This window comes from Anopheles maculipalpis, chromosome 3RL, assembly GCF_943734695.1.
Source record: "Anopheles maculipalpis chromosome 3RL, idAnoMacuDA_375_x, whole genome shotgun sequence".
In the NCBI taxonomy this organism is placed as follows: domain Eukaryota; kingdom Metazoa; phylum Arthropoda; class Insecta; order Diptera; family Culicidae; genus Anopheles; species Anopheles maculipalpis.
The window spans coordinates 56,713,813-56,732,052 of record NC_064872.1 but is presented as its reverse complement, the minus strand read 5'-3'; the positions used below and the strand labels follow the sequence as shown (position 1 = coordinate 56,732,052).

General features: G+C 45.4%; 2 protein-coding genes across 2 annotated transcripts in view; one reads left to right on the top strand and one right to left on the bottom strand.

Moving 5' to 3' along the window:
• The window catches only part of LOC126561824 (terminal nucleotidyltransferase 5C), a 44,581-nt gene extending 42,399 nt beyond the window's left edge, over nucleotides 1-2,182 (bottom strand). Inside the window, exon 1 of the mRNA XM_050218156.1 lies at nucleotides 2,014-2,182. Coding sequence (XP_050074113.1) covers nucleotides 2,014-2,049 — 36 coding nt within the window. The 5' untranslated portion in view covers nucleotides 2,050-2,182. The remainder of the gene's footprint in view (nucleotides 1-2,013) is intronic.
• Nucleotides 1-18,240, top strand: part of LOC126561676 (SRSF protein kinase 3) — a 415,191-nt gene that overhangs the window by 175,785 nt on the left and 221,166 nt on the right. The gene's annotated exons all lie outside the window — the stretch shown is intronic.

The following is an 18,240-nucleotide window of genomic DNA, read 5'->3' as shown; positions in this document are numbered from 1 at the left end:
TTTCATTCATGTCACAACGCGTCACTCTACAAAAACTGCCTGTTACGAAGCCATTAGCGAAGGCTAATATAATATGGCAAACGATAATGCGGCACGGGTAACAACAGGCTGACCTCAACCTAATTGCGCCATCCACAATCACCCACGCAACCAGCGGCTGATAACGTTCCTGTTGCGTTCGTCAACCACCATCCTATACGCTGTAGATTAGTAAAATCCTCGACTTTTCCCCATTTTTTCCCCTATTTTTCGCAACATTACTAGCCAGTTTTGCTTCGAGCAAAACAATCATGTACCTCGTTCCGCCTTCCAGGGGACACACTCACACACACACACACATGATGTTTGATGCGTCCCCCTATCCTACCGGCCTGTACGAAAGGCCTCGTCGATTGGCCGCCTTTTGCAGTGGCGCTTTCGTCAGTGAAATTCATTTGGCCTACACGCGCACCCAGCGCGTTGTGCTGATATAGGTTTTTAGTAGCGAAATTGTTGCACGCGTTACAGCTTAAACTGCCGCAAATCAACGGTTTGATTGCGTTCGGTTTTACACATCGGCCGCGGCGCTATCAGTTACTGTGCCACCTTTTCTTAAGTCAGTTGAAACAGATATTGAACAGTGGCGGAGAAAGCCTCCTGGCCTCCTGTGCTGGCCGCCCCACTCGCACCCCACCGAACGGGACGCGTTGTAGCTTCAATGGCTGACTGAGCCGGCTGAATTTAAGCAATTGTGGCGAAGCTAGTGTGCGAATGATGCCCCGATATTGGGGCTGGTCGATACCGCCAGCCTTATTTTTGCCATTTTTCCTTCCCATTTTCCCCCGTCAATCCATCTGCACCGCACGTACGGGATTCATCTTTTTTTTTCCTTTTTCGCTTGCTGCATCGAAACGTACTACGTCGCTGCGGTTGGGTCTTCTCTTGAGCATGTTGTTTGTTTTTTTGTTGCTCCTTTTGTTTTCCACACCTCGCAAGAGTTTTCTTTCGTTTGATCTGTTTTTCTTCGCACCGCTTTCCGGTGCTCTTCTTTTCCTCCCAAACGTCAACACACGCCAATGGCGCGGTTGCGTATGAGCACGCGGTCACGCGCATTCGCGCTGGACTGCACGGCCCAACACCGGAGCACGTGTAGCGAAGTATTTGTATTTTTTGCTTCGTCTTAATTTCTATTTCTTTTGCCGTTTATCCACCTCCGCTCTGTTTCACTCTCTTTGCGGATTAAGCCTGTCCGAGCTGGAGAAAATGAATTGATAGGCATTGCAGTTCGCCGAAAAACGCATGTAAGTGCCGGCGCAATGTGGAGGGCAGCACGGGCACGGCCAGCGAAAGCAAATGCGCGATGTTGCGGCATTCTTCTCTTGTCATGTGAATGCAACCACACCACTACACCGTTTCACCATTTCGGACGGTTTTGTGGAGAAAATTATTGCCATCAATATTGAGGATGGTTTTTGCAATATTGTGGAGCCCCATGCGTTTAGCTCTAGACAAAGCCTTATTTTACGTCAGCCAAAAATGAATAAATTTTTCCTTGAATTGTAAGTGGTTTGTTTTGCTAAAAAAAATGTCCTACAATTCGTACAACCTCACCAGCTCTTAGTCTAACGTTTCAAGACCCTTCGGACAACTATAGATTTGGAATCCGGAATGCTCCAAAGAGTCAATGAGACTTCTGAGCTATTTTGAGGCATTTGTACTAGATAGATATCCCTAAAAATCCATTATATCCATGAATGCTAGTAGTTTTAATATTAATAAAATAATAATAGCAGCCATAACCAATTTCAATTTAAATCGATCAAATAGCCACATTTTTATATTCATCCTTCTAGGCGCATCGTGCACTGGATGTAATTCGTTCATCAATTCTAATAACAACCCGACACGTGTTACTAGCTCCCAACCAAATGGTATCAGGCACACGGCGCTTGTGTTCTTTCCGACCTCGAAACCCCCACCGTAGACGCAACGGGATAGCAAACGAACTGCACTACAAAACTACATTTCACATACCTTCTCATTATAGGGATTTATCCAAGCAGATATCATGAAAACCAATTTTCCGCTGATCCGCCACACGGGAAAATAGAATGCGATGCGTTGAGACGGAGGGCAGTTAGCCGTCTACTACTGCGTATGGCACACACGTACGCACCACGCAACTTCTACTACTACTTCTACTACTGCTGCTCCTTCTTCTTCTACCCGCACGGTGCACACGGTTCGGTAGACACACAGCAAAAGGGCGCACGCACACAGTGCAGCTTCCGCAAAAGCTACAGCAGATTAGTGTGTGGCAGTAGTGCTGCTGATTGCGCGTTTGCTACCAGAAAGGTTGCGTTTTTTTTTACACTCGCGAATTCTACAACGGTTGCTTCTTCTTTCTGCCTTTCCTCTTCTTCTTCTTCTTCTTTCTTTCTTTACTCCAGACCGGCTGCTCAACTGCTGCGGGTAACACGGGTCGTGGTAGCACTTGCACTTGCGGATATCCGTAGCGGCGGCACGCGAAAAAACTAAAACAACAAGCTAAACGGGAAGCCGACGACCCACCACTACTAATGGCGATTGGTGCACAACGCGTGCAGAGCGCCACGGGAGACGATTGGACGTTTGGCTTCGTTTACGCGCACACACTGTTCCCGGCGTTGCTCCACTCAGGTACACCGATCGTGTGACGATCGATTTCGCTTGCCCGATTCGAGCACTTAATAAATGTTGAGTTCCAGGCTTTGTTTGACGCAAGGAGCACTTGGTCTTGGATGGATGGCGTGTCCTTTTGGCCCGTACGCACTATGACACGTTACACTCACACACACCCGCCCGCGCACACACTCACACACTACTACTTGTGGATGTATTTCACCTGATGCAGCTGATCGTCAGAGGGCAAACGAGGTTGTCACACCAATATTTGCCGGTTGGCGTTATCCAGTGGAATCTGAAACTGGAACATGGAAATGTTGTTAGATTGAGAGGGAAGTTTGGTGGGAAAGGAAATTGCAAAATTGTTGTTGTCACCACAACAACAAAGCACTAGCTTTAGTCATTCACTCAGAACACAAAACCAACTGCAGCCAGTTACACCTAAAACACAATGAACTTACACTATTTAATCATTTCCGGTGTTTTTGGTTTCTACTTTATAAAATATCAAGCCGAAATGAGAGACACTTCGCTAAGAAGTATACACAGCAATACCCGAAACTGTCAATCAAACACCGTAGATCACCAGGCTACTTGGATACATCAAAAGCAAAAACCAATTATTGCTTCCTCATTGCTTCCCTGATCTGGTGCACTGCTACAAACGCCCCAAAAATGGGCCTGCAATTCTTGAGGTCAGAAACACAGAAGAAAAAAGAGAGCGTCCACAAAAAAGCCATTAAAACTTTTATAGCTTAAAGTTGGACACAAAATCAATAGCTTACGAACGAACGAACGTAACGATTTACTTTAGCCATCTGCCCAATGTCCTTCATGGTATAGTTCGTGTAGCAACGAGGCGGTATGAAAGTCTCTTCCCCAAATCATGCCGACAGGCTGGTTACATATGACAAAACATATCCACCATGACCGATCAATACTGGGTACGTTGGAGTGCCTTCGTTTAAACTGTTGTAGCTAAAACAGGTGACAACATTCAGACGGACACTCTGCGGACACATGGGTTCAATGAACGGTGAACTACTCGAATGATCAGCGTTTGCTGATTTTATTTTTCTGCGTGCGTATTGGTATGTCTTGCCCTGTCCGTACTTTATTATCGCACTGCCCGAAAACTCCGCGTTCGGTACGGTGTGTTATGCTGGCGCGTGTATTGCGATGGCTGAAGCAATCTGCAGTTCATTTGACCTCTTCCTTATACCCCGGGGTCACGTATGTTCCGTGTTGGGTAGCTCTACGGTTTTTTTTTTCGATTTTTTGTCTAACGCACGTACACTAAGCGCCCGTTTTATGTGCAATACTATCACAAAGAAAACCCTCTCTTTTTGGCGCATTTATTTTACACCAGCTGCTACGGCAAGGTAAAGATCGATTTGGGCTTTCTTTTTCTTTCATTCGAATTTTTTTTAAGGCAAACCACTTTCCTATCATCCTTTGCATATTTTTTTTTCGTAAATTTATACATTTGAATGGTAAAACTCAATTGAATCGAACTGTGAATATTTGGATTAATTTTTGTAACTTGCATTAAATTGCAATTCTAAGTACGAAAAAAAAAACCATGCAAAATAGAATCGTAAACATTCAACGTTACATGCCACGTTACACCTGACACCGGATAGTCACTTAATAATTTATTTTGTTTTCAAACGAACCTCACACAGCTTTTAAATTAATCAATCTCACGAAATCTCCTAATCAATCACTTCCCCAAATGATAGTGCTCACTCGAAACTAACAGCTTGCGCCTTGTAACGCAGTATGTACTGCAATGGTTGAAGGCACGCGAGTACAAACCCCGGTCACATTCTTACACTAACCACCAACACACATACACGCCGAACGCACTTGTACGCACTTTATTACGACGCATTCACCCATAAGAAAGGACGAACAAGCTATCTAAGTATTTATATTAGCAGTAAATTGAAAGGAAATGAAGCGTCTATTAATCTATGCAGCCAGAGAACAGGTGAGAACACAAGGACACAAGGACATATGGTAGGCAGTAAATGTACCGACGACCAAGACAACGGAGCGAACCGACCTTAGGCGATTAGTAATATCAGAACATTCTCACTGTGATACATACAGCAAAAGGAACGCACACACAGGCTGGCCGAATGTAGCCGATGAAATGGGTTAAATGTACTGAGGGAAGCAGAAAACGGCAGGCTTTGGGGGGGGGGGGGGGGGGTTGGTACACTTAAAAACTGCACGAAATGCGATACACGGTACGCGCAACGGGGTCAATTGAAGGAGATTATTTTATTTAAGCTTCGAAGGTAGAGAATTTGGTGTTCGATTTTCCACTGCCCTACAGGTACCGTCGCATCGGTATCGAGCCAATGTTACGATGCGTACGGTACAGTATGCTGACTACTGTCACCTGCTCTCCGCTACTGCAACTTTTTGCCAAGATGGTAAAATCTTTTCTATTCTATTTAATAACTCGCCCACGCGCCCTCGCTCGCTCGCTGTCAGTTTGGCTCGGTTCTGATATTTTCACTTCTCAAGCTGCAAGACCACCCCTCCCCCAGTAGTGTGCACCGCGCTTTTGGGCCTGATTATATCTATTTTCACCACATGGATACACACTGTTGATTCGATTTGCTGATGCCTGCGGTGATGCTGCTGCTGCTGCTGCCTGATACTCTGTATGTGAGATACTTCTCTGCACTTTTTACTTCACTTCTCTGTCGATTAAAACGCGACTGTCGGGCTCCCTCTGCACACAACCAATAGCGCTCTCGACAACAACTAAATACTGACTGATTCAAAAAATACTAAAACGCTGCTGGCGAACGTGCGAACACTGACCGTCGTCGTGAGCCATAAAGCGCTGAGCCACGCAAAACCACTCACAGCGCAGCACAGTCGCTGAGTGCCTGACCGGGGAGGGTAGATTTCGGACGCACTATGGGGTTTGACGGATGATAAAAGGGAGTTGAGAAAAATTGTTTCATGTCTGCGCTGTAGCGAAGGAAGCTTACATTTGTTGATTTTTCTTTCTGAGCTGTGCTTGTGCTCGATTGTTGATTTAAATTTTAGTTTACCATTTTGGTTTATTGTACTTAATTCATTTTCTGTATTGTGTGCTATTGTGTTCAGTTAAGTTCAGGGTTTATCATTCAGGGTAATCATTTTGCTTTGCTTGCGAAAGTTTTTGCTAAAAATGAAGAGAGATTGAGCTCCAATTCACAACTGTGAAAAGAGTAATATTAAGTAATATTTCATATTATTTATTTTTGTAACATACACCAACAACACAGAGTGCGGTTAATGAACCTTCTTCTATAACTAGGACCAGATTTAGTAAAGTAAAATATTAAATTATTTCATTTCATGGCTCAAACTCTCTTAAAGGGTGCTAAACAAGTCACACTCTTCATATCCCTTTCTTTCTGTAATAACCACCAATTTGAGCGTTTTCTTATGATCTTTCTCAGTTCCACAGTGCAATAAAACACTGTACAGAGCAGAGCCCCCAGCAAACGCCAACTCGACGTGTTACGATGGTGGTAATATGCTATCCAAAGCATACACCGCGAACAGCACACCACTCACCGGGTACTCCGAGCCGTCGTATAGAAGTCGAGTCACTCAGAACGAACCACTCGAAGCGAAGATCTTGAACTCGCTCAATCCAAATCCGGTTCGCGGGGTGGTGGTGGTGGTGGTGGTGGTGGTGGTGGTAAGCCAACAGCTGGGGAAAACGCAATCCAAGCAGTGTTCTAAACTTTCCATTTTGTTGCCATATCTTTGAACCGCAAACAGCGAAAAAGGTTTCACTCTTATTCGCGCACCAAACGGCACTTGAGCTTGAAATCGAAACAAACAACAGGAAAGGCGAACTAAAAAATAATAACCCAGCGTGGCAAGCACACGACAAGACAGAGGGAAAAGCAATCTATCTTATCACACACTGCTCGCATTCGGAGCGCATTATCATAGCCGCGTAGATTTACGGCTGCTCTAAGGACGGGTTTGTGTAATTCGGTTCGTCAGTGAAACTTACTATTCACAGCGCTTTACTTTTGTTCTTTTCTAAAGTAATTCGCCAAGCTATTTCGATCAAGAAATAAATAAACTTTAGCAGTGCAGAAAGCTAAACTGCTAAGGGCACACACAACAAATACAACATCAACATCTCTCCTGCTGATTTAGACTGCACCGTGGAAACAAAGACGCAAACCGAGACTTGGCATGGAAATCAGCTGAATTTAAGTGGCTCATTATCAAAGTTCATCATCTTCTGCCGTTTTGTTTACCCACTGGCAGGGAGGAAACCACGGAGCGAAACACACCGATCGAACCTAAACGGCTTCCAATCCTGATAGAAAAACCGGTTGCCCTACCATCCAGCTCCATCTTCGCTTCCTTAAACAACCCTCCAACCTGCCAGCGAGAGGAAATGGCGCATGCCACGAAAGAAACGTACCTGGCGAAGAGAACTGTGGGCAGCGAAGATGGTTGAAAGCGGACGCCAACGGGTCAGTCCGTTGTGCGGACGGGATTATCTGGGTGCGAGCATTCTGGATGCTGCTCTATGCTCGTGAGCGGCGCGAGTCGGTGGAGACGTCTGTGTACAGAAGGAAATTTATCAGCTTTCTTCTTCCAATTCACGAGCGTGCCTGTGTGCTTGTATGTGATCTCCCACATACACCGGGCACTGCTTTATGCCAAAAAAGCAAACCGGTCCACCAAACCGGACAACAAATCATTCCCTGCCTGACGCAGTTCTCGGTTGGGAGCAGCTTTTATTTGACCTTTCGTCTTGTTCTAAATCCCTCAAAGCGATCCGTGAGGGGTTGTTAAAATAAGCGAGCGTCGTCTTAGACAACAACAACAACAAAAAACCCCAACTCCCGTTGATGACATTTGGCACCACTGATTGTCAGATTGTATACACGCGATTGGTGGACGGTTTGGGCGGGTACTGTGCAGACATTGTAAACCAATACCCCCAACGGATGCGAATCTCAAGCACCCGAGGCATAGTAATAGTCACGAAAATTAATCAACACCGAAACCCGAAACCCAGCAAAGAAAACAGCTATGAAGCAAAGCAAGCGCTAAAAAAGAGTGATAAGAAAACCGCGCGGTTGATAACAACGCCACCGGCTGTGATGTGGTGCGGTGCATCTGTGGCTAGCAAAATAACCCTCAAACGGTTGGTGATAACGATTGTCAGGCTCTCGATCGCGCACTACTCGCACTGCCCGCCTAACTGTTGACCTCAACGGCTGTAACGGGCAACATGCAGCACCTATCGAACAAAGCGATTGCAGATGTTGAGCTATCCGAACACACACACACGAGGCTGAGTTCATAATCCCTGAGGAACAACGAAACGGTGGAGTGGCCACCTAGAGAAGGTATATGATTGGCCGGTGAAACTAAATCGTGTCACCTCTTCCCCTTGCATACAGATGCTCCCCATGCACGGCCGGACTTCTTTTGTGACCTTGTTTTTCAACACTCAGGAAGATCCCTCTGGAGAGAAATTATTCGATTTAGTATTTCCTGCGAGATATCCGCGGGTGGGGATCTTTTTTTTTTTTGCAAATTTTTCTACTTTTTCTAGCATCCCTACTGGAACAAGCATCCCAGCTGATTGGGTAGATCTCTTTTCGGAACGACGAAGAAATGAATGAGAAATTTCATCTATATTAGCAAACATGGATTATCTTCTTTCGCCTCTTTCTCGGGACTTACTGTGGCAGTAGAAGAAATTTTAGCATGCAAAATATGGCACAGCCTGGGCCTCGCAGTAGCATTTAGGTCAACGGCCCACAGAGCACAAATTGGTGACCATCGACTAAAGTAGTCCGGTGGCTCATAATTAACTTCTTGGGGGCAAGAAAGAAGCTATGGCGTGCCTTGCTTGCGAAAAATGTATGACCAAAGAAGAAGTTTGATTTGTTAGTCCATGTTGTATTTATTTGATTATTTACTAATCTACTAACCCTTTTTGATATCTTTATCGAATGCAAGTGATCTCTATGGCATGTTTTTTGTGAATATTTATTAAAATTCTTGTAATCTAATTATTGCTTAGCTCCAATAGATTAATGGCCAGTTTTCTCGGACGACAGCTTCCAATACAAAGTAGTATCACCGAGTTTTTCGACAAGAAATTGGCAAATTTCACCCTCCACCCAATAGCATCGATTCGCTTGACGGAACGCACAAATATAAATATAACTACGATCATCTCCGGACCACTCCATTCCCCCTCCACTGTGACTGGACATGTTTTCAAAACAAAACAGAAATGCCTCCAAAAACACCCCAAAAAAGAGCCGAAGGTTAAGAAACGAACGCGCCCCATCCATCTTTGCCCGCTCGCACACATCACAAGCCGGACTCGGCCGGCCATGATGGGCCGTCGTCTTTCGTCGCACTGCAAACATCGATCCTCTCTGATCCTCCTTTTGTCAGTGATCTTCTTTCCGAGGGCTACCCACGGCTGGGGAATGGGGAAGCCAGAGCGAACGGAGCAGCAGGAAACCCCAAACAGCCTTTCTTCTACAATGAGCCAGAAAGCAAGCACAGTCGTATGCCTTTAGGGGATGGTTTGCTGGGAACAGATATGCTTCACAGGCCGAAGCAGGAGAAGGAAGGATGAGGCTTCTTTTCTACACACTACCATCACCCATATGCACTTGCGAGCGATCGTACAAAGTTTTGGCTTTGATTGCCTACTACAACACAGCGAAAATCCATCATCCCTTCCCGTTTGGGCGGTGAGTAAATGTGTGAAGTTTGCTGGCTGAAGAGTGGAGCGAAGCGTTCTTGATATTATTTCATTTGCGCTTGGGTTCCACGTCCTATCGTCCGTACCGCTTGCAACTACCCCAATCCAATCCAGCACAATCTGGATGTGACGAGGGTGGCGTACGGTGGCCGTTTGACGTTCACTTTCAAAGCCTTCACAGCACACACTCCAACCCAAGCTTCGGTCACAGAAGTCACGCGGCAGTGTTGCGAGTTACCACAGCCCGCGAATAACGACGACGGCAGCAGCGGCGTCCACAACGCGACTTCATCAACCGTTCGCCATTGCCGCGCGCGCTCTTGCTGCCGTTCACTTTACGCCATTTGAAAGCCACAGCACAAAACCATGGCGGAGGGAGGGGGGGTTGTGGGTGAGCAGGAACGGGGATCGGTTCGCGGTCACACCGGGGAGAAGATTACATTATGGCATTTCGTTCTCGCACCCTTCCACCACAGTACCTTCGCACACTTCCATCACACGACTTAAGGTTCCACCGCTTTACACGGGGAGCAGCAGCACTCGATACAACAAGTTGTTTTCGTCCCCGCCTTCACAGCGTTCGTGCCCGCCTCCCACAATTCCCACGTACATCACACATACAAACACACATACACTCACGCACACACACTAGGAAGCGCAGAGAAAAAAAATATACAAGCTCCCCCACCATGGAAGTCACTCACGGCACGGAACTCTCGCCGCCGCCACTCACCCAAATCATATGTTCGTATGTTGGCGTTTGACGGTTGGCGTTCTCAATCTTCGATGCGTCGCCGGGCGACCGAGCGCGTACCGAGTTCTGGTGTCGCGCCACGAGAACGGCCTGGAAAGATCGAGAACCTACGCGTAACGCCACGTACACTGCACACACTGTTATCTACCGCCCAATGCTCCAGAGAGTGTGTTCCGAGCCGATCCGAGCGAGAGAATTTCGGGAGTGACACTGCAACTACCGTCCTGCAGGCAGAAATTGCTGGATTTCTCGTGAGCATCGGACGAGAATCGATTCCCTTTCCCGTCGCACCACGACACCCTGCGTGGATGATTTCCCGTCCATACCGTCCAATATCACTTTTGCCAACGCAAATACCAACCACTCCGCGGCGACAAAGATACCAACATCCTTTGTGACCTTTTCCAAATCATCCACTAAACACTAGCGCCGTGTGTGCTTTGAATGTTGATTCTTTCAAGCTTCCGAAGCAGCGCCTAGCAGGATTTTCAGAACAAACCCACACTACACGGGCGTAGCAAACGAAACGACACTTTAAATCGATTTTTGGCATTTTATTAAGTCTTATCTTTTCCTGCTCTGATTGCCCCCCAAAACATAAACCATCTCATCCAGACTCATGTCGGCTCGAAGGAGCGCAAACATATGGTAGCGTCTCGTAGCGTCTCTCCCGATATTGATCTTTTGCCCAGCGACTACCGTGCATCAAACTGGTGTGCGAAATGGGTGTAGACTAATGTTAATTCAGTTTTGCATCATCATAACAGCATCATCGAAGACACTTCAATAAATAGTTTTCAAAGCGACAGCTCCACCGTTTACGACTTTGCCTGTTGCGTACAATGCTTCGCGCGCACTAGTGTTGGCGATAAAATCACGTATATGTCATTTCCCGTAACCGTCCAGGTCATCGGGATACGCTAACGGCATTGACCCGGATTCCATTGTGCGGCGGTTGCCTGTGTGCTGCGGATACGGTACGGTATCCTTTCCTGCATTCTGTGAGTGCCACTACCATGCGGCTGCTAGCATCGCACAGTAGATTGTATAACTTTTCCCCGACATAACGACCCCGGGCAACGCGGGCAAGCAGCCAACGCCAGCATTCGATCCAGCACCCAGAAAGCTAGACAAAGCTACGGACCCGGTTCCTTCCCGGCAACAAGTGTGCGTGCATGTATGTGTACCAATCAATCGAAGCGAACAGAGTTTCAGTGGATGCACTGAAGCGATCAGTCTCGGGCTTGGGAGTTTTTTTTTTTGTTAACCGCGACTGCAGCACGTTTACAGGAAGTGAACAGGACGATAAAGTTTACTTTGTGCGGAAAACGTTTGCACAGGTTAGACATACACACGATGCCGTATACAAAGTACATGAGAGAGCGCACAGAGCCGGAGCAAATCGTTCTTACTGCATTCCCGGAAAGGTGTCAGGTACTCGTACATTTCCTTTTCAGATACAACCATACACACACACACATCGTGAGTTAGTGGCTGCTTCAAAAGTGCCATTTTCTAACCGAACGACAGCAAAAAAAACTGTTAGCATAGGATCAAATTTGGAGGAGAAAATAAAATAGTTTCTAAGAATTTAGCATCTGTTGCTGAAAGCTGCCGTAAATAATTTGTCGAGGGATTTATGCGAAGAATTGGAATAAAAACCTTTCTATGAACCTTTTTGATAAATGGCTTGAAATATCAAAGTGCTCGAAAATCCACAGCCATATTGCTGTAAGATATTTTTTATTTTTATTTATTTATTTAATTTATTTTAATTCAAACTGTCTGCCTCTCCGGACTACACAATGTATATCCTTAATTTAGGGATGAGGAGTCATTAGAGGTAAAGGATTTTTATGGAGTATAGGTAGTGGACTCTAAAAGGCGGGTTCGGAAGTAGGAATATGGAAAGTTGAAGTCGAACAGCTCGTGATCTCTGTTGAAAGAGACGCAACATCTTAGCCAAGGATCATTCTGGCCAAAAACCGAACGGCGGGAAGGGATGAATATGGGTGGTCTATGACGAAGTCGACGAGAAGGGACATACAGGGGTATAGAAGATAGAAGTAAAGGAACGTCGAGTTCAGAGGAAAGGATACATGCGATGAACTAGGACTGCGCGTGCGAATGGCGGGATCTAATATCTATTAGACCCAAGATACGGCAGCGGAGAGAATATGAGGGCACAGGAACGGTGTAATCGTGTAGAAATCTACGGACAGCGAGGCGCGTAAATTTCCTCTGTACCCTCTCTATTCTCTGCATAGCGGTTTCTCCGGCTGGGGTCCACACTACGCTTGCATAATCCAGAACGGAGCGAACCCAGCAACAGTACAGTGCCTTTAAACATAAAGGATCTCTGATCTCAGAAGCCATGCGGAAAATTAGGCCTAGTGCTCTATTAGCTTTATTAACTACATGGTTAATGTGTTCATCGAATGAGAGTCCCTCGTCCAACCAAACCCCAAGATCTTTCACGGTGGTTACTCTACTTATTTGGGTGCCGCATAAGGAGTAGTTCCATAACGGCCGACCAGCAGAAGATATGGCTAGAACTAGAAGTTGTTCTTTATTGTAAGGCACTATTCAACTATTCTGAACTGCATAACAGGGTCTTTGTTTGTTGGGTTGTTCAGCCTTCTTGTTATGATTTTTTTTAACAGTAGATGGCGTTGTGGATCGTAAAATTTCAAAGTAGGGAGCAAAAGGGGTCGAGTCCAGTGTACGAAAATCTCGGGAACTAAAAGGTGGCATTAAATTGGAACTAGCTTTAGATTAGATATTTTGTCGCGTTAGATATTTTGTCAATCCCGAGAATCGAATCGTCGGGACTTCGTCCAAAATTCGACAATACAGTCAAATTTGAGAGTTTTATCTCTTAATTTACAGTAGCTAGGACGAAAACAGAAAAAGATCTTTGCGCTAAAGTTTGTTAGCATCGTTTGCTCAATCCGCGCACGAGAAAAAAATTGGACCTTGTATCACAAATATCTATCAGATTCTGGCCTTTCTGAAGAGATGAAATGTTGTAGAATGAGTGAATGGATCTGGTCATTCCACCATTTTAAGCCCTTGGAACATTCAACAGAAGCTGCTGTTCCCAATCAATGAAAAGAACGTCACATCCCGTTTTATTTTCTCCAGAAAAAAGCTTTAAAAAGTACCACAAAGATGGTAAAGGTATAGGAGCGTTTGAAATTCTGGAGGGTTCCAAGTAAGCAAGCAATGTGTGCCCCACAACCACTCGATCGCAATTTTCTAAATCAATGTGAAGAAAAAAATCTATCTAAAAATTGCATAATTAAACCCAGGGAAAAGTTCATGGAAAAGACGACTTTTTACCAGAAAAAAACGCCAACCAATTATTGTTTGACAATCAAGTCTTAAGTCACAGTATAAGCCCCCAAGATCACGAGGCAAAGTTTGGATTTGTTTTATAAATTAAAGATTTATTAAAGAAAACGTTAACCTTTTAATTTTACCATGCATCCGAAAGAGTGGCTCACACAGAACTTCATAAAGTATACAAATAAGGAACGAACATTGAGCAAAGCCATCAACAAACTAAAAATCTCTGTTGATAACTTTTACTGACTGACTGACAATTTTCAAGAAAATTTAGGGACGGTTCGGTGGTCATGCTAAAGCTGCGCAGGTTTTCACACAGTAGGATCTGGATTCAAATCCTATCCAGACTGTTCCTCCATAGTGAGCTCTGACTATGTGGTAACTACAAGTCTACTGTGCCATTTGATGGAGGCGTGACCTGGTAGGTCGTAAAGCCGATAAGATGAAGAAGAATTTTAAAGCAAACTATGCATTTATTTATTTATTTTAAGTATGACGGCTTGCGCCGTATTGTCTAAGAACACTATTTATTTGAATCTATTTTGTTGCATTCTTCTTATTTTTGTGCTATTTAATATGTAATCATTCTGCCAAACACCTCAAAGCTCACTTGCAAAAGCGTATTAAAAATAGTTCTCATGACGATAGGATGACTTTAACTCAAAGTTGTTTTCAAGTAACTCTTGAACTTGCATTCGCCATAACAAATCCTTGTTTGTAATTTAACCATTATAAAATTGCTTTTTTTCTATGGTATTTCAATATTATTTCATGTACAAAAGTACAAAAAGGAGGACCAAGAAATTGCCACCATAGTTCATAACTCCATGATTTTCTTCAGCAATTGCCAAAGAACATAAAAGAAACATAAAATCTTGTAGTAGTCTTCAGAATCATTTAACCTATGCTTCCTTGTACACCGCGCCCTAGTCTCTCATTACATGAACATTGTTACACAATAAACTCGTAATAATAAGAATCGAACGAAACGTTACTGCATCGTCCACCATCTGGGAATTTCAACCGGCGCGGCCGGTGGTTGTTGTCGTTCCTGTGAGCCTTGTCTACAGCCAGACCCGTTCAATTTCAAGAAGCTGGGCTTGGCTCTAACAAAAACCGGGGGGGGGGGGGGGGGGGTCACCTATACCTCTAGCACCCGCTTCTCAAGGGCTCGTCTGCAGAGACTTTGCAGGCAGCCCCGTTCCATTCCCGCGCACCCGTATCCGTGAAGGTGAGCCTCCTCGCCAAAAAGGAGTCACACACTGTGTGCCGCATAGAGATTATCGGTACGGTTAGTTATGTCCAAGGACCGAAGTGATAGTTGCAGTCCAATCAACGCCAGTCGCGCCGGCAACAAACACGGTGCGGGCGCGTTCGCGCGCTCGCAATCTATCGCAGAAAACAGGTCGAAAATGTTCTGCAAGACAAATAGCAGAAGCGAGAGGCTGAGAGCTGAAGCAACGAAAGAGCAAAGAAAAAAAAAATAAGCGCGCTAAGCTGTGAAGGAAAACTTTTTAAAAAAACCAAAGCCCAACAAACGAATGTCCGCACACGCCGTTCCCTCGCTAGACCCGCCCAAGAAGGTCGATAAAATCGAAAGCTGTTTGGTTGCTGGTCGACGGCAGCCAGATCACCTTGCTACGATCGGGTGTATCATGCCAGAGCGATTACTACACGAAACGATTCTTAAGTGGTGCTAATGATCGTATCGATCCAAGCCCCATTAGCATGCACTAGCGCACGCCACGTGCACCGAAGCATGAGCCCTTTTTGCTCGTGCGCTTTAATCTAATTCTTGACTCGGAGAGATTCGTTATATAACACGTCCTACGGTGCGTGGCATTGCGTCGGCAGCAAATGCTTCATAAAACGATATTTCTAATTCGATCATCTAATTGTGTTTGTATCGCTGCAAACCATTTTCCAGACTTTAGCCGCTGGCCAATAAGTGCGTCCTGAAGTTTTAGTGCACTCAGTTTAGGTTCAAGGTCGGACATTGCTTGAGTGAACGCACAAAAAACATTCAAACCTCAATTTAGTATTTGAGTAACAATTCAAGAATAAATGTGCTAAGGGTAATAAGATTTATAAAAAAAAAAAAAAAACATCACACGATCATCACCTGAACAGTATTTTATCAAGAATTCCTCTACGGATTTACTCTCCGATCAAGAGCAATTTTCAGTTAAGTAATTCATACACAAAACATCCCTAAACAACGTGCAAACAGCAAACTCATCCTCGATCGCCGATACACGATAAGATCGATCGTTTGTGAGCTGATTTTATGAAAGCATTCTCGACTTCAAACCCCAAACTGTCGTTTGGCGCTTTGACTGACGGACCTACATTAAGCTGGAGGACACCATCTTGGGCAACCGGCAACCATCACCCGGCACCAGCGGGTAGACTCAAAAAGAACGACCCATTCGAATGATAATCGTGAGCTTGCGCCTTGCTAGGACTTTCGATAATCGATTTAGATTGATGGCCGATTGCGACAAGCGCGAATGGAGAATAGTGCTAATTTATTGGACTGATGTGCAAACGATGACGTGCCCCGTGTGCAACGACACCGCGACGAACCGTATCGAGCCGGCGCTTGGTACTAGGGCTGTGCATACATCTCGCGCTTTATGGGCTTTGCTTTCGATTGCGGGCTGACTCCCAACACACGAAACTGCTGGGTGCAGGTGGCTCAGTTACTAACACATTTTGACAGATTTGCGGTCAGGGATGTGCATGGCTTTAGTCCCGTTGGTTGTGTGCTCCGATTCCATTGAGACATTACCCAACAGTCGTTCAGGCACGTTGATTTGCATGAGTGTCAAGGGTCGGATCCTGTTGTCATGCGTTGAGTAATTTCTCGTACTTCATCATTTTGCCGGGAAGTAATATAGATATCGACGGTAGCTTTCTGTTCGCGGGCTGCTCTCGGTGCGTTACCTATCACCACCTTACACCACACAGCGCCGAGCACGTAGCGAATCTTGATGAAATCTAATACTTGTCAGCTACACGCTTCGACATGATACCTGGCATCATCGTTTAGCCTTTGGCGGCAGCCATAATACTACACGACCAGATGAACGAAGGTGAACTCATACCCGGCAGTCGCAATACAACTCTCCTTCCCTTCCCTTCGCCCCCCCACCGGCTTATACTCCTCAAGACAACACGCCATCACTCACTTCGGGGGCTTGATACGGATGTTCTCAGATTCAGATCCGGTTCTGCATCGCGAGAACCCGCCATCGCGAGGACGTATGTGTCTTATGGTAACGATCGATTGTCATTGTTGCCGGTAGCTGTAAAGAGCATAAGCGAATCGAATGGCAAAAGATGACGGCTTGTTGCCAGGGCGAACCAAGCGCTCAAATGCACTTCGATGGTGGAACGAACGCAAACATAAATATAGATAATCGGGTTTACTGTATGCATCGATGATTTGGAAGCAAACCATTTGTTGCAGCTGACAAGCAGAACGTGTAATCACTACCTCCGAAATAGCATCATCGGAAGCACGTATCGCCACGACGTATCGCTCGGCACAACAAAGAACTCAAACAATTTGCATAAAACTTATTGAACCATCCCGAGGGCGAGATGACGAGCTTTTTCGCAGTATTTCGCAGTACGCATCCTTCTTTTATGGGCTCTAAAGTAGTCTATTTCTGATCCGGCAGCTTTTCTTAGCATCCTTGAAATTGTCAATTTGAAGACACTAAACAAATCGTGTTCCAAAATAACGCTTCTATTATACATGGGAGGCGTATCCTGCACCCACACATGGCACGAGCAACAACGCACGGATTCAGAAAATCTCAAAAGCTCTAGAGATAAGCAGACATGCAGCGGCAGCAAACCCTTCACGAAACGTTCCTTCTGTCCTGAGAAGTGCTGGCGGCAAGGAAAGAGCCTCCAAGGGAGTACTGCCGGGAGTGGTATTTCCATTCAACTTTGATACGGACACCTTCCCACCAATGTGTCCCGGCATATTTAGCAACATGTTGCCGCCCACATGCACGCACACACACACACACACACGAACCGAAACAGTGACGTCATTGACCGATGAGATCCTACCGGAGTCTGCGCTTCGAATAAACTTCCAGGAACACAGCCACACACACACACACACACACACACACAGACACACAAAAACACAAAAACGAGGAAGACACTCTTTCGGTATTGCGACTCTGCACGTTTTAGGGGTACGTATCTTCTTGGCAAGGTTGAACCAAGCACAATTTATTGCGTGTCAGAAAACGTACGTGGCGCTGTTCGGCATCGCAGGGAAGGTATCCGGAAAGCTTGGGAGATGATGAACGGTTTGCCGTGCTTCATTAGAATATTATTGAGAGCGAGCTTTTGGAGAACACAGAGTTTCAAAAAAACGCTAGTAGGATATCTGGTTTTGAAAACAGTTCTGCTTAAGAATGAAGGTAATAAAATGGCAGCTTTTTTATGTTTCTCTTTACACTCTTCTCCCTTTCTCGTTTGCTGCCTTGTACTTTCCCACTCGATCACAGTGATAAAGATCAAGCCACTTGAAAAGTTTCTTAACAAGACATGCCAACATACTTCAAGCACGCATGCAGCGCGTACGGGTTTTATTTACGGAACAGTTTAACTACATTGGAATCTCAAAATGTCTCTTGACGGGTATTATTAGTGCAAGTGTTTGAATGACACGAACAGCCGAGTCAGT